General features: G+C 43.7%; 2 protein-coding genes across 2 annotated transcripts in view; both read right to left on the bottom strand.

Annotated features, from left to right (window-relative positions):
* Window positions 1–4,652, bottom strand: part of LOC115328216 — a 57,992-nt gene extending 53,340 nt beyond the window's left edge. The window contains exons 1-2 of the mRNA XM_042289232.1: window positions 4,586–4,652; window positions 2,648–3,604 (exon numbers count right to left, since the gene is read on the bottom strand). Of these exons, the coding sequence (XP_042145166.1) occupies window positions 2,648–3,604; window positions 4,586–4,652 (1,024 nt within the window). The remainder of the gene's footprint in view (window positions 1–2,647; window positions 3,605–4,585) is intronic.
* A 34-nt stretch (window positions 4,653–4,686) lies between these two features.
* The window catches only part of LOC115329430, a 33,119-nt gene continuing 21,145 nt past the window's right edge, over window positions 4,687–16,660 (bottom strand). The window contains exon 3 of the mRNA XM_040218731.1: window positions 4,687–4,754. Coding sequence (XP_040074665.1) covers window positions 4,687–4,754 — 68 coding nt within the window. The remainder of the gene's footprint in view (window positions 4,755–16,660) is intronic.

The raw sequence follows: 16,660 nt of genomic DNA, 5'->3' as shown, positions 1-16,660 counted from the left end.
TTCGTGGTGCTTCTACACTGCGGATGTGCCTACCGACATATCTACCTGCTTGAGATTGATGCAATGTGGAATAAATGTAAACACCCAGGGTTTAGATTATGATGTATTCTAAGCAGCTTCCCTGCATACTTTCGCTCCTTGCATGTTTGAGTGCCTCCTCTATACTTTTAGCGCTTGGCAGAACGGCCTCCCGAGGCTGTCGAGCAACCGCTCCTGGCGGCCGCGTGAGGGCGTTGTGTTAAGAGGGTCTCCCTAGATCGTCTAGAGGGGGCAACTCTAACCACGGAAAACGTTAGAAATTGAATGGCGGAAGCCTACTGGGAGGACATCTCGCGGGTGAGCATGCCTTGCGTTGTGTTGTGTCGAGGGGAAAGCGGACGGAAATGACGTGACTTTGATCGAGCAGTTGGGAACGCTCTCAAATCCAGGCAAACTAGACCGGGTCTGCATCGTCTATTTTGGCCTATTTCGTCTTCGCCGTTCGACATGGTTTCAGGATCTCGCGGTGAAGGTACGCTGAAATAAAGTACGTGATAACATATTGACGTATCAGTGTTGTACCGGACGGCGTTCCAAGGAACAAAGTTCCTGGAACGCGTTCCTTTTAGGAGGAACGAAGGAACGCCGCCGTTCCATTTTGCATTGGTGGAACTGGAACGGGAATGCGTTACATTTTTAAAGGGACGGAAAAAGGAACGGCGTTCCTTTTTTCGCCCAGTGGAGTAATTTGTATTTTATTTCTGAAAGGGAAATTCTAAAAGTATGAAAACAATATTAATCTATACCAAGAGCAGAATTTCGTTTACTTTTTGGTTGCATACGATATGGTCAATTTTGTGTGATACTCGCTTGGTAACAGTAAGGGACAGGAGAACTAGTGGACATCGATTCTTTTTTCAGTGCCTGAGACTGCGGTACAGAAAGCCAAAGTTTTACTCGAAGGAAAAGACACAGAAAGAAAGACGGTTGAAACTCAGCTACTTTCTTTGCTTCCACTAATCCTCGTACACCCAGAAATCTAAGACCGACTGCAGCCATCACTGAACTTCCACAAATAGACGTACAGTTAAAACAGAAGAGCCCCGGTATCGAACGCACGCTTGTATCCTGAATATTGGTGACATAAAATATACACAAAATTTTTTTTTTATTTCTCCTCCCCTTGTTTCCTACTTCAAACTGAACAACGAGTCCAACCCTCACGAAGAAGGACCTGTACTTTTCAAGACTGACCTTCCAACAGCCCTACCTTCTTCACTTGCTCGTCTTGCGGACAGCAACATCGAGAAGCAACTGTTGTTATGTTCCAACGAGTGACTTTGTTAGGTTGAAACGCGTGAGGTTGTTGTGAAACGCTCGTGCAATGTGGGGTAACAGAACATTTGGCTCGTCAAAATCGCCTACCACAAAATATGATTAAAAGCTGAGGTTTTTAAAGGTTAATATATCAACAAATAAAACACTGCTTCCGCTTGTCTTCTCTTGGTGCCTTTCCATCACTGTATTTAATTTTGTATGTTGCCATTTGATGGGATAGATAAAAAACAACAAAAAACACTTTGTTTGATCTAAATGTATATGGTAATCGTCAAAATACAAATGTAACGTATATGTAACGACACGTTCCATTTCTTTAACTGTAACGGGAACGAGTTCCTTTTTCACATATGAAACTTTTAACGGGAACGCGTTCCAAACATCAGAGGGAACGAGGAACGAGCTTTTGTTCCATTTTTTGAGGAACGTGTACACCACTGTGACGTATTTAGCGCACAAAGTAGAGGGAAGAAGAACAGGACGGCAAAGTGCGCCACTCACAACTATGCCTACTGACAAAAATCATTAGTTTTTTTTTTTCTTTTTCTTTTCTGGTCAGTAAACATAGTTGTGAGTGGCGCACTTTTCTGTTGTATTTTTCTTCCGCCTACTTTGTGCGCTAAAAACCTCAATATGTTATACTATACAAACTAGCCCAAATCTCAACTTGACTACATGTATACGTGCTACTAAAATGTATACAATCTAATTTTCAATTTCTTTTTTTTTTTAGGGGGGGGGGGGGGGTGGTGAACGGCCGGGATTAAAAAAATACGCATGATTTCAGTGAAATGGCATAACATTGTAAAACTAAAAGTAAGAACGCAGAACGACATAATGTAGAGGGAATTGTTTGCAGCAATTACGGTGCGTGTACAGTGACTACAACAATGGCAGCGGCCATTGCAATGACCTCGCTTCAGTGGCGCGCCTCGCGGCTAGAGGTTACACTTGCGACAAATGCATCCGCGCACTGTTTTGCGACCATTTTAGCTGGCACTGAAGGTATAGGAGGCACTGGTACTATAGGTATATAAACATATTTGGCAATTGAGCGAATAATTATATCTGTAGTATTTCAATCTTTGTCTTCGTGTTAATAATGCGCATCAATATGGTTATAAGCATTTCTGAGGCACCCGCGCCTTTTGGAGCCTATTATGTTACTGGGCCAAGCCTATTATGTCCACGGCAGTGACTTCGTGATTGGTCCTTCGTCATTCTTATGTGCTAATGCCGTAATTTCACTGTAAATGAAGCGCCCCTTGTTCCTTAAAAATTAAGCTGTTACTGACTATGGCATACCTAGCTGAGTGGGCATCGAACTTACCGATGGCTCCTTCGCAAACGTTGAGGACGCACAAGACGGACGCCGCGGTACCTTCAGGCGCCACCTCTTTAGCGAACACAGTCATGGCGGGTTTTACAAGCGGATGTGCAGCCCCGGTGATGGGTTCGACGAGAAGCGCGAACCACGGGTTGTAGAGAAAGGCAGAGCCAATGTACCTCACCCCGAAGATCAAGAACGTAAATATGTACGAGGGATAATAGCGCGTTTTTTTCAGAATCCAACCGGACACAGAATAGAAGGGCACTTCTACGCATATGCAACTGACTGCGGATATTAATCCGATTATCAGTTTAGACGCTCCTATGTCCTCCAAAAACCACGTGTTGTATGACATGTAGATTGAAAAAAGGGCTCCGAGAACGCATGTCCAAAAGGCGAATACGGCAAGTTCGACATTGATGAACACACCATAAATGTCCTTGAAAAAGTTGGCCGACAGCTTGGGCATCCTAAGTGTGGGTATGCAACAGAGAAGGACACTGTCCAGGATAATGACCAGTGCATAGACAAAGTAGCTTGGAAGGTAACCTGATCGTCCTCCCGTCCATCGGTTGGCTGCATCAATTAAGGCTCCCACGATAGGACCAGCGGCTCCCATGCCTATCGCCCCTCCCGCTCGCTGCCTTCCGAAGTCCCTCACATTTTCAGCCAGTATCTCAGAAACGCCGGCGTCCGAGATGATCACAACAGCCACCGAACACAACGACCCTAGCGCGTAAAACACGGCATAGAACCACACAACTCGTTGATCTATCGAACCTGCTGTGCAAGGACACTTGAACTGACAGGTGCTGCGGTGGTAACCAGACGTACCATTCCAGAGAGTGTGGCAAACGGTGGAGGTGTTCTGAAAAATGTAGCTCACATCGATTTCGCTGAATTCGGTGGAATTCGTTGGGCACGAAACGAAACACTTCTCCGGTGGTTGAAGGCACACTGAGAACGAATTCAAAAGCGTTACGTTTCCTTCTGGGCATGATACCTCCCCCTTTGGTTCGGCCGTTTTGATCATAAAGCCACTGAAATAGAGAAGGCCGTGGAAAAGAATCGCAAGCGATTGAAGTGTCAACAATATTCTTGTTACGTTTTGCGTCCGGTCAGCAATGTATCCTATCAAAATCTTCCACGGAATAGCGAGCAGAGATGTGACAGTTAAAATGTAGGCTATGGTTGCCTCAGGGATTCCGTTTCTCCGACCAATTGCAGATTCGTATGGCAGAATGCAACCGGTGGCTGATGAAGAAAAAAAGCACAATATCGTTAGCCTTTGCAGGAATGTTTTATTTACTATTATCAAAATCGTTACAATTACAATAATATATATTGCACTTTACGCAGTCCTATATTTTCAAACAAGTAGTTGAGGACTTAGCAGCATGATATACAGTGATATAAAAGCAATCAATTCTGAACAAATATAAAACATGTACCGTAGTATCCCGAGAGATAATCCACCTGAAATTGAAAGCAAATCGGTTGAAAATAAGCAGTCGGTTAACTTTCGGTGTGCGACCGAGGAAAGTTAGAAAAATCTGCTGTTTGTAATTGTGTCACCTTTCAAACTTCTGATTGCGGGGAATCAAAGACGACTGTCCCTCTTAGTCAGGAACGGTCGCTGATCTCCTGTCGCAGCTATGTAGCACCGTTTCTGTAAAGGTCATTGTTGACCAGCGCCTTGCATTTCTAGAAATAATCTATCGTTCGGTGTTTTTTCTAACACCAAAGCGTGCAAAAGATAGGGGTAGGCTATGTTTCGGGGTGTGGGATATCTCTCGGGACATTACGGTATATTGCGAGATACATTCCAGCGGGACATGTATTTTAAACTGGTAGTACATACAGAAAGCCAAATTCCTCAATATTAAAAAAAATACAAGCTGTGATTAACAATATCTCTGTTGAAGCCCTTGTACTCACCTGCAAAGATGAGAAAATAATGAATCTTCACGTACAAAAGTCTTGTGTTTATCCATGGCCGCAACATGTCTGATCTTAGCAGGACGAAGATATTCCTGCAATTAAACAACCATCTTGATAACACAATCCTGAGCAAGGTTTTTGTTTATGCACTTGGCCATTGGCTTCTCTTGAAATAAAGCTCAAGAGCTTGAATAACATGAAATAGTTTGCGTAATTTAGAATAACACGATATTATAAAATTATATGAATTATAACATTAAACACGAAAAGATTACGTGAAATATAACAGACAACAGTGTTCTCACTGCCCTGGTTACAACATAAAAAAAGATGTTACAAGAATTGAGGAGCATCCCTAAAAAAATTTGACTGGCCTATTTTGTTAAATCTATATATTTTTCATGCATCAGAATTCTAGGACTTGTTATGACCATTACAATACGCGTGGTAGTTGGTTGATGGGCTTCGAGAGTGCTTCATTTAATTAGGCTTCTGTTATTCCGCTACACGTTTTTATTTTGGTACATATGCATAATTTGTTTATAGAGGACAATTCAGAGTGATTGAATTCTTAAAAAATTCTAACCAAAGGCCGTGGAATGCACTATGTTTTGACGTTAAAGTTGTTTTTCTTGAATATCACATGTAGTTAAAATTGATTGGGTTCAAGAGGTTATTGGAGCATACGGCATTGTTCCAGAATTAAGTTGCCGTTGTAATTGTTAGGTTTCCATTACCTAGGTTCTTTTCTATGCAAAGCAACTGGTGCGGCGAATGCGTGTTTGTATTGGAAGTGAGTAATTAGATTCTTGAGAAGTGAGGCAGGAAGAATCAATGTAAGTTTGTTCTAAGATGCATATGTTATTAGTGTTTTTTTAACTATGTAAATATTTAACTCTCTTTGTTAGCCAACGAAGCCTTGTAGACTTTTTTTTTGCTGACAAATCCCGTACGCCGCGGTGGCTGAGCCAAGAGCAAGGTGGTGTTGGCTGTCCGCGTATTGCAAGTGAACATATGACCACCCAGAATCAGGAGATTAGCCCTTGGCTCGGTATTCCCAAATTGCATGATGAAAGAGTCGAAAGTCGTTCTTCACGCAGAGCCCGACTTTTATAATATTGAGCAATCCGAATGGTCACGATTTACTAGCGGAACCTTGTGAATATTGGGAACGGAATTCGTAATCCTTTATTTTTGGCAAACAAGGTCCCAGTGTTCACCCCAACGTCCCCGGGGTAACTCTAGACATCCTGTGCACCTCTTTCGACCTCTCGACCTAGTTTGACAAACGGACGCTTTCGCCCGATTCTCCGGTATGCGAATCGGCCTAGGGTCCATTGCCCTATACGAAAAATTGCCCTTCTTTGAGTTGTCCGTCGACCAACGGCCTTTTAACGAATTGGCCGAATTCGGTTTCTACGGTGCCTTAATTAAAATTGGACTTTGGTATAGTTGTCAAATACCCAATCCCGGAATTGGCAGGTTGTGACCACATTTCAGTGCAATTTGAAGTAGAGAAAGACGAAATACCTTGTTTCTTCGTGTGAAACAACGTCTATACCTTGTCTGACAGCAAGTACCAGGGTAGACGCGGCTACGGCTCAGTGAACCCAAGCAGCACGGAATTTGGCCAAGCAATGGCCAATGAAAGGGGATGGTCTTGTGGCCATTGGCCAAAGAGTGGCCATTCATTGGCCAATACTTGGCGGATGGCTGATGGCCAGTGGCCATTGGCCAATGGCCAGAGAAAGGCCAGTCATCGGCCAATCTCTGGCCACTATCTGGCCACTGGCCAAAGGACCATTGCCAGACACTGGACAATGCTTGACCAACTCTGTGTTGCTTGGGAAGCCAACAAATGAAGCGCTGAAAGTTTGTCGTCATAACGCTCGCCGTATTTCTTGCTTGCTATAACCCGCTGAGCCACTCGCGTGAAGTAAATGAAACTTGCGCTTTTTTCGACGGGTGATTTTTTCAGCCGGTGATATATAGGGTGTCCCGAGGCACCAAGCTCGATCTAAAATGGACCGTAAAAATCAATACCCGCACGTAGCAATCTAAACTTTTCGCCAAAGGTGTGTTTCACAGGTCGGTTTTTTCTTGTAAACTTAGAAAGCGTAGCTCCATTTCTGTAAAAAATTGGGCTAAGATACTTGCCACGGTAAACGGCGGGCGGCGACGCAGACGACAGAGTCGCGCTTGGCACTCGTATTGATAGATGGCGCTACCTCCTTATCGAGACAACTCGTGACCAACATGGTTTATTAAAATGAACATAATTTTTTGTGATGTTCTTTTGGTTAAAAAGTAAATGAGAACAATAAGAGCAAAACTTAAAGCTGAAAAAAAAAAAAAAAAAAAAAACGCGTCTGCATGCAGACGGCGCTTTTGCTACTTACGGGTTTCGTCTGCGTGTCGTCAGCTTTCTTTCGCTGCTCGGCAGCACCTTCCAACGCCGCTCCCGACGCCATCTATTAATAGACCCTTTCTTCAAGGGCGCCACCATCTTGAATTGTCGTCACTTCCAGTATGGGCGAAAACATTGTTTTGCCGTCGCCACGCCAATAGAAGAAACTTAGGATATAAGCGCAACCCTCAAACATTATCGTTTTGCCTCCCCGTTATTTTTTTACTAGTTACAGGTTGAAACGTTTTAGTATTTTTTCGTCGCCCATACCGGATATGCCTATTAGGTGGCTGGGGAGGAGAGTACACAGAAAAGGTCTTTACGCGCGCCAAACGCACCCTGCAACTCGACTCGGTCGTCTGCGTCGCCGTCCGCCGTTGACCCTGGGAAGTTTCTTGGCCCTATTTTTTTCAGAAAGGGAGCTACGCTTCGTAATGCTTTAAGAAACAAACCGACGTGTGATGTGCACCTTTGACAAAAAGTTCAGACTGCTGCCTGCAGGCGTCGATTTTTACGGTCCATTTTAGATCGAGCCTGGTGACTTGAGACACCCTATAGAACGCACAGAAACTATGAGCCCCATGACAATGCCTTTTTAGCACTGTTTGATTGAATCGATTGGATCTTAGTGTCGGCTACGCTCAGACTTCATGAGAAACGGAATATATAGTGAGCTTCCGTCGCACCTTGCGTTCCACAGTTCCTTTAGTTTGAATTCGTTATCGCGTCGCTGTGTTTCTAACATCAGCACAGTTCGGCCTGGAGGAGATGCTAAGGTTTGCGTGATAAAGTTTCAAAGACTCTGTCTTTTTGGTTTTGCCTTTTGACTACAACCTGCTGTCAGAGCTGAGAGCGGATTTCTCGTTCAAGCAACAAGCTTTTGCAGCGACTTATTTTCAAAGACATGTTCCTAGATCAGATCGAAAACAACAACAGTGGCGATGAAGTCGCTCTTATTTCATCGCGCAAGTTACAAGCCTGGCTACGGAAACCAAAGCCATGGGATGCAGCTGCAACTCTATTACTTTTTATTGCGTTTTTGCACATATAGCGCCGAACAGACGGCACATCTAAAGGTCACATGCTATCTCTCGTCGCTTAGACAACGCGGCGTACTACTCTCGAAGAGGACCGTTTTAATTATTTCTTTGAGCTCATACAAAATCAAAAAAGGCGATACTGAATGTCCCGAAATCATCCAAATAAGAATGGTTACTTCATCATCTTCCAATTCCTCTGGCGCGCACTTTTTTATCTTCCTGTTTGCTCGGATCCTCATTTTCATTGGTTCAAGATAACAGGTGGCCTTTCTGTACTTTGTTTCAACTTAAAGCGGGGCGTAAGGATTTCCGCACTTCGGTCAAGAATTTGTGAAGTTGCCCTCTAACACATCTGAAGTAAAGAACAGAAAATCAATTTAGCCTGCGTGTCCTAGTTGTTGCGTAAAAAAAAGTTAAATGTTGACATTTCTGGCACCCCTCAACTCCCTCCCAGTCTTCGGGGTCACACCTGGTCCCCCTCCTAGCGACGTAATTCGGGGTGCCGTATAGCTTCCTGTGAGCTCTATCGGAGGACGCTTCCTCTCCCTTTCCCTGCTGACGTTAGGGAGTTTTAGTAGACCGCGTTTCCCGCTCCGCTCAGCCGCTCCGCTACCCGGAACTCTACAGCCAAGGCCATCGGCGCGCAGGCGCAGTGGTGGTTTCTTCGTAGCGGAGGGCTAGCGGAGGGGGAAACACGGTCTACTAAAACTCCCTATTAGCTGGCGTTCTGCTGCGGCTTAGAGCCGAGCGAGGTCGCGTAACCTTCTGGCCTAGTTTTTTTCGGTTGACACTCGCGGCTGCAAGTGGGGGAAAAAACTCCACTTTTGCTTTGCGATTATGCAGCGGAATCGCGACATTTTTGAATGAATGAGATGCTTTCTCTATCCTCCGGGACACGATGAACAACGTAAAAATAACGAGTTGCAAATTATTTTCATTTTAAAATCGTTACACCCGCTCTTTAACCAAAGCGCAGTCAGTCGCTAAAAGAGTCCCAGACACGTGCACGCAGTCTCAAATGGCATAGCTATGGTGCGCTCAGTTACTTTGATTGGATCGATCACGAAGAGGGTTGGACAGTTTGATTCTTGGGAGTAGCTTGATCGGCGTTATCGGCTTCTCCGATCCGCAGCCTCCCGTATTTTTCGGTTGTGCCGTTTTGCTCCTATACATCGTTCCACATTGGATCCCGACAGCCGCAGCGATCCAATGTAGCCAGTCAAGCAGCGGCGAGAGTAAGGCGTCAAAGCATTCTTTGTCTCTGTCGGTTTGCCTATCATCATTAGACCAGCGGTTCGCAAATGGGGTGGTCCGCGAAGCCATTTTTGGGGTCCGCAAATTTCTCGTGTCAGCCCTAACACCCCCCCCCCCCCCCTCCTCTTCCTTTTCTTAGAAAGAAAATAATAAAAGCGTTTCCTGCTGACCCTGGCCAAGTAAAGTATAGCTAGATTATATTATAAAGGGTACAGCTGTGACCATCTATCCATCCATTGATCCTTATACTTGAAGCTCTTTCCACACCGCACGTAGTTGTGTTATTTTATCCCCCTCCCTCCCCTTCCTCTTTCCCGTAGACTGGGGTGCAGTTGGACATAAGTGAAAGGGAGTATAGGTTGGTCGTGTATAAAGCAATAAAGAGACGACTTCAATAATAACACTAAGCGTGTCGCTTTCTTATCAAAAAATATAAAAAAATATTTATTGGGCGTATCAAGTCTCCTGGTGGGATCTAAAAAGGACCCTAAATATCGACACCTGCAAGAAGCAATGTAAACTTTTCGACGGAGGTGTATTTCAGAGGTCCGTTTTTTCTTTAAAAAAAGTAGGGGCAAAATACTTGCCAACATTAACGGCGGGCGGTGACGCAGACGCAGATGGCGCTACCTCCTAATCGAGACTGCTCGCGACGACCATGATTTACTAAATTCAATATAATGTTTTTATAGTGTGCCTTTGGTTTAAAAATAAATGTCGTCAATAGAAGCAAAACTTGAAATTAAAAAAATTACAGGAGTACACTTAAAACTGCTTATGTGTAGGAATGCGAAAGCATTCCTTCACGCAGCGCATTCCTACAAGCAGCGCACCCCGTCTTCCTTTTTCACACGGCGCTGCGGAGATGACGTCACGATCCCCCACTGCGCAGGCGCAGCGCCACCGCCGACTCGACCGGTTCCGTGACCAAGCACCTGCGTTGCTGCGCTTTTCTTTGAATATTATTCCTGAGGCGCGTCCGCTTTGACCTTGAGTGTCGGGTGATTGATGAAGTATAAACGTAACCATCTTTCGGGCTCAACGCCACCGCATTTTCTTGTAAGAAAACATAAAAAGCTTTCGCATTCAAAGAAAAGAAGAAAAAAACGAGAAAAAAAAAACGCGGTTGCATAATTACAACGTTCTTGTTGCCGACGGATTCCGTCTGCGTGTCGTCTGTTATCTTTCACTGGTCGGCCACACCTTTCGACGCCGCTCCCGACGCCATCCATCAATGCGTGCGCCAAATGTACCCCACCGTTCAATCCAGTCGTCTGCGTCGCCGCCCGCCCTTGACCCAGGCAAGTTTTGTTGGCCCTATTTATTACAGAAAAGGATTTAGGCTTTGTAATTTTACAAGAAAAAACGGACCTGTTAAAAACACCTTTGGTAAACATTTAGAGTGCTTCGTGCAGGTGTCAATTTTTGCGGTCCATTTAAGATCGAGCAAGGTGACTTCAGACACCTTAAGTCTAGACGCAGCCGACGCTACGAGCTGATGGCACGAATCACACAGCGTCTAAAGCGCACCACCAATACGGTGTTCGTCCTGCTTCGCCAGGTCTTCTATCATCTCTGAACCAATTATCAACAAAAAAGTCCCAGTGACTTGCGCTTTCAACCCTGCTTGAATGACCCATTATAGTTTGTCTCATCCTACGATAGACTAAAGGCCAAAGCCACGGGCCGCCAGGTCCAATCACGTTCCACGCTAAACTATGACACGCTTAGCATTGATTAGGCTTGGACGAATAATGCTCCCAATCCAAAAACGCTGCGTCATTTTTACAGAGCTGGCAGTAATGTAATTACTGTAATGAAATTACAGTAATTTAATTACTTGTTCCAGTAATTAGTAATGTAATTCATTACTTTTTGTAGCAGGTAATTTAGTAATGTAATGAATTACTCCAGCGACGGTAATTGTAATTAAATTACCTAATTACTTTTTCGCACCAGGCATATTTTTGTGTCCACAATACACAAGAGCGCTTTTTTTTATTTTACTTTTTCTTTTTCCTCTACACCTTTCCAAAAAACGCTCTTCGGCCGCCGCTAAGTTGCTGATGCTAATGCGCCTGGTACGACTCTCGCGCCCGCTATCAGCTAGAAATTTTCTGCCACCCTCTTGAACTGTGAAAACCCGCTCAGTGCGGTTCTCTACCTATGTTTTGCGGTTTTGCATTCGACGTTTTCTGGCCCCTCTTGAAAGTTTCCGCTTACTTTTTCTGATGCATGCTGCGTACCCTCTCTGAGTTATCTTCCACTGTGAGAAATAGGGCTGGTAAGTGCGTGTGCCTGCCATTCGAGCTTTTCTGCTTGACATTCTCGGGAAACGAAGGAGGGGAAGTAGGTCGAACTAAGGCCCCTGGTGGAACGGCCTCGACGCGATTTTGCGAACAATGACAATTGTTCTCCCCCTACCCAGAGATAATCCGCGTAGGGTCCTCAGTCATCTCCAAAAATGGTTGTCCGGGTTGGGGTGGGAAACGGATCAGTTGCGTGCGTTCCTCTGTCCATCGGTAAACATGCAACAGAGAGTTCTAGTTGTGTGCCATGCACTGTGTAAATAATGTAAATAAAGTTATCTGTAAGAGGAAGTTATCAATAGCTCTTATATTTAAAAGTATACAAAAGTAATGCGAAAGTAATGTCATTACTTTTAAAAGTAATTTGTAATGGTAATTAATTACTTTCTGGCTGTGGTAATTTGTAATGTAATTTAATTACATTTCAGCAATTTTCAGCAAAGTAATTAGTAATGTAATTTAATTACAAAATATGAGTAATTTGGCCAGCTCTGCATTTTTATAGCTTCGAATCGACACTGCAAGGAGCCAGTACGTCGTGGCTTTCTTTGCAATGTAAAAAGGTTGAGTCACTCATGGCTCTATCCGAACCACTGTCCGCCCATTCCCATCAGTGATCCGAAGCGCGGGCACCGATACATTCATCGACGCGAAATACCAAGCAATGTCTAAGTGGCTCGTGATTGGATCTGGCGGTTAGTAGCTTTTGCCTTTAGTCCATCGTAGGGTGAGACGAAGTATAGCTGGTATAGCATCGGCTGCCTCTGAAAGCTAAGGCCTAGTATAGTAATATCGTCATCCTTGTCGTGACCTGTCGTTCTAACAAGGGGAAGAGGGAGAGGATCGAACTACTGCCTACAATTTTTCATCAATTACAGGCACCACCGTAGTTGACTGTCTCTTCTTTTGGAGCAGGAAGCGACGCCCTTTATCGTCAGTTTTCATGGCGTGTCAACCGGTCGACAGTGAATAGAGTCGCTTCAGATATATATATTTTTACGCGCGGTTCCTACCTTCCGTTTCAAAGTCCGAGCGCTATATACCCTTTCTACGAGCCCATGTGGCCGATTAAGCTTCCCAAAAAGTGTTATATTAACGTGTTTCTTTTGTATTTATGTCACTGCTACCACCAACGGACCCAGTGAAGCGCTTAAGAACGCGTTGTGGAATAACGTTTTAAAGCGTGAAATGCCTTTTTCACCGTAACCCCCGAATCCCAAGATTGTGTGCGTCACTCCATCAGTGCATTCACAGCTAAGTTTAGCGGGGAAGCTAAATTGGGGGCTGAGGTGTACGTAAGCCGATGTCACATGTTCTTAAACAAATTATGCTTCCCCGCCGAAGTCGGTAGAAAATATTAATGTCACGTGACCGGACGTGACATGACCTATATGCACCAATTCTGTTTTCCTACTAAATTCAGCGGGAAAAAAAATTTACGTGCAGTGGCCTGACGTCACGTCACCTATGCACCGATCAAGTTTTTCAGTTTCAAATTTGATGTCACGTGACATGTCATCACGAGACTTATGAGCCAACTTAATATCCCCTCTTAATTTAGTGGGGTAACCTTAAAAGAATTAGAGTAAAGACGCAGGCGAGCTGGTTACGAATCTGAGACGGTGTTGTTCTGTCCTTTTAGCTTCCTATAGCCTATTTTTTTTCAACTTTAATGGGGTAACCAATTAAGTTACCTCACAAAATGTTGCGACGAAATCAATGTCACGTGACCTTTACATCTTCAGTTTCCCAGCCAAAATACAAAAAAAGAATGAAAAAAACAAACAAAAAACTGGTTTTCTTCTTCCCGAAAGAATGGTTCTATGCCTTCTAAATTATCCTAGATGATCGCAACTTAAATGAACGGTTTCATGCAATATCGTACTTTAGAGATAAAGGTCGCTGTTATTTTATTATCGTAGCATTATGAGGCAGCATCGCAGATTTCTGCTTATGAATGTCGCTTCTAATATAGTGAATTTCCCAATAAAATTAACAGAAGATTGAATTAACGTGACCTATGCACCACTTGGTGTTCTGAGGTAAATTTAGCGGAAAAGGGATTTCACGCGAGTATTCACCAATTCAAGTTCCCCACTAAATATAGAGGAATCAGGTTCTCTGCTAAATGTAGCGGAGAACCTCAATAGGTAAAAAAAAACTGTTATATTATACTTTAGTTTATTCACGTCTTCACTGGAATCTTCTTGTATGGGGGACAACAACAAAAAACAAACATCGAAACCCGTACAATACATACAATTTTCAGCATACGAGCTACACAAAGCAAAACATACCCACAAACGTTGGCATGCAGAGATTAGATTATTAAATACCCGGACGTCTTAATGACCACCCTGGTCTTATCACCAGTACTCAGGGAGGTATATCTGTGCCAACATGTATGTCTATTGTTACTTCAAAAGTATGTAGATATGTTCTTGTTATCGTGCTAAAGTGCTGTCTTTTTTCTTCAGCGTTTATTGCATCTATAGTGAATTATTTATTTTTTTCCGGTAGAGATGGCAGGCTGGCTCTCCTGTGTTGTTGCGTGTGGCCCCTATGTTTGCCGTGTCTGCGCAGGCCTAAAAAAATATTGTGCGTCGTTGTTTTTTGTCACGTCATGGGGGACAATCTGAATTTATTTCTTTGGTTTTGTCTATGTGTACAGCGTTTTCACTGCTTTGGGGGTTTTATGTTTGATTTGCCATGATCATGTAGTTTTCGTCCTCTGTCAGGTATTCATTTTGTCTAGGCACACTGGATGTTCTGGCAGCGAAAGGGGTGGGAGTGGGAGGGGCAGGGGTGAGGGGAGAGCTGCCGCCTTGTCAGTCATACCGATGCCTTTTATGACGGCCCCTGTATGCCTTGACGGTTGTCTCAATAGTCTTTGACTTCGATTTTGACTTCACTGGTCGTTTAAACGAATCGAGGCTTCACGCTACACTTTGCAGAAAATTGATTTCACGTGACCAACGCACAAATTGAAGCTCCCCGCGAAATTTAGCGGAATACTGACTTCACGTGACCTATGCAAAAATGCATGTTCGGCGCTAAATTTAGCGGGAAATTTACTTCAGGTGACCTATGCACCAGTTCAGGTTTCCCAGTAAATTTAGCGGAAATCTGAACACCTGCCCGTGTGTGCAGCGAGAAATGCTATTGCATTCATAGAGATTGACCCCTGTGGTTTCTACAAATTTGCTTCCCCCATATATCGTGATGGTGAAAGCATTTATATGATTTTAAGTTGTTTTTTTGTCTCTAGATTTACGTCTGTGTTACAACTTTGTTTTATACCCTTTGTCACTTTAAGATTAAACCGATGATAATCGTAAAAGATACGAGCGGGAACACCCTACCTGCCTTTTTGATATGACTACAGTCTCCAAAATCTCTATAATATCTCAATTTATCAAAACGTTAAGAGCCTGGAGCCTAAACTTCGAGTTCCAGCTGCAGTTTGGATTTGAACGTTGTTAATGACAGACAGATGCTTCAAACAAGCATGACGGGCTGTGCCCTCTTATATATCTTAAGACCTGAAAGAAGTAATCTATATACGAATTCGGGCAGAACTAACTGTGCTCCGTTCTAATTAGGTGATTAGCGGTATAGCTGATTGAAAGAGACGCGGCAGGTCACATGCCAATTTTCCCGCTAAATTTAGCCGAGGAACCGAATTGGTGTTCAAATAACGTGCACTCAATTTTCCCGCCGAATCTAGCGGGGAAACTGAATTTCTGCAAATGTCACGTGACATTATGTGAAGTCATTTTCCCCGCTAGATGCAGTGGGGAAATTGTATTTGCGTATACGTCACGTGAGACGTTATTTTCTCCACTAAAATTATCAGGGAAACTTGAGTGCTGTTAAGAAGCTCTGAAGATTCTAAGAAAGCTAGGCGTTTAAATATTCCGCGCTTTCCTTTGACCGTGCAATACGTAGATGTAGTTAAACCTTTTGAAATACGAAGTTCAATAAATTACTTAACACACTACGATTTCAAATTAAATAAAGACTGCACTACCGTAACTCGTGCGAATTAATTCTTAAACGCGCTAGAAGAAATGATTGCCCATAATCATTAAGACCACCGCCTTACATTAGAGCTTGAAATCTTTTTTAAAACAACTTCAAGATATGAATAGCCAGAAACTAAATCGCCACTGCATCTTCCCCCATATGCAGTCAGTTGCTTTCAAGCGCCCTATGAAAGCCATATTGATGGGAAACATACCTTTTTCACGGGTATAAAAGGTTAACGGAATCCCGAGGTTCCAGAATGCCCTCTAGGACTTAATTGGTAGTTTCAGACCAGGCATCCTCTTCATAAAGTTACGGGTGCCTTTTGGGGCTGCAGAATTGTGGCTGAATAACAATTAGAATATAGGGGTGTTGTTGCTTTACAATTTCCCGCAGCCTTGTAGGCAGGCCCGTTGCAGCTGTTTTCCTGTATTGCGTACCTTGTGTGTTTATATTTATTTTTTCAACTTTGTGTACGGGTTTCCTTATGTCCTGGCAGGGAAACTTGCCCGAACGTTTCAAAGCCAGTGATATCCTGCGCTGCGCTCGGCGATTTTTGTTTTTTAATCTAGATTTGTATACGTCAACGGTATGACCGTATGTGGATACCATGAAGTCCAGCGGACACTACGAGCATTAAACTTCGTCTTCGTGTTCCACTCAGTAAGGCACGCAGGGACCTCGTGACCAATGCGTGCAAGTGAAGTGAAGCGCCGCTCATTTCTGGCATAATGGAGGTGCATGCAGGGAAAAAAGTTTAATATTGCAATGTCATTCAAGCATCACATTGCTTCATTACATCGGCGACCGTCATAGTTTTGTTTAATTATTTTATCCTACGATGGAGGCGAAGCGAGCTGTCATATGAAACCGAAACCAAGAAACCGGCAAAATTGAGTGTTTTTTTTTTTTCTTCTCGGAACGCTATACAATGCAGGGCGCGTCCTATTGTTCTTTAAAGTGCGATGCGTTTTGGTTCTCAGTAATAACCATGAAATATCTACTTGGTACCATGCCTTTAAATGTATTAGTTAAA

The sequence above is a fragment of the Ixodes scapularis genome, unplaced genomic scaffold (assembly GCF_016920785.2).
Source record: "Ixodes scapularis isolate PalLabHiFi unplaced genomic scaffold, ASM1692078v2 PGA_scaffold12__126_contigs__length_90152505, whole genome shotgun sequence".
Classification (NCBI taxonomy): domain Eukaryota; kingdom Metazoa; phylum Arthropoda; class Arachnida; order Ixodida; family Ixodidae; genus Ixodes; species Ixodes scapularis.
This window is presented reverse-complemented; position numbering and strand designations above follow the sequence as displayed.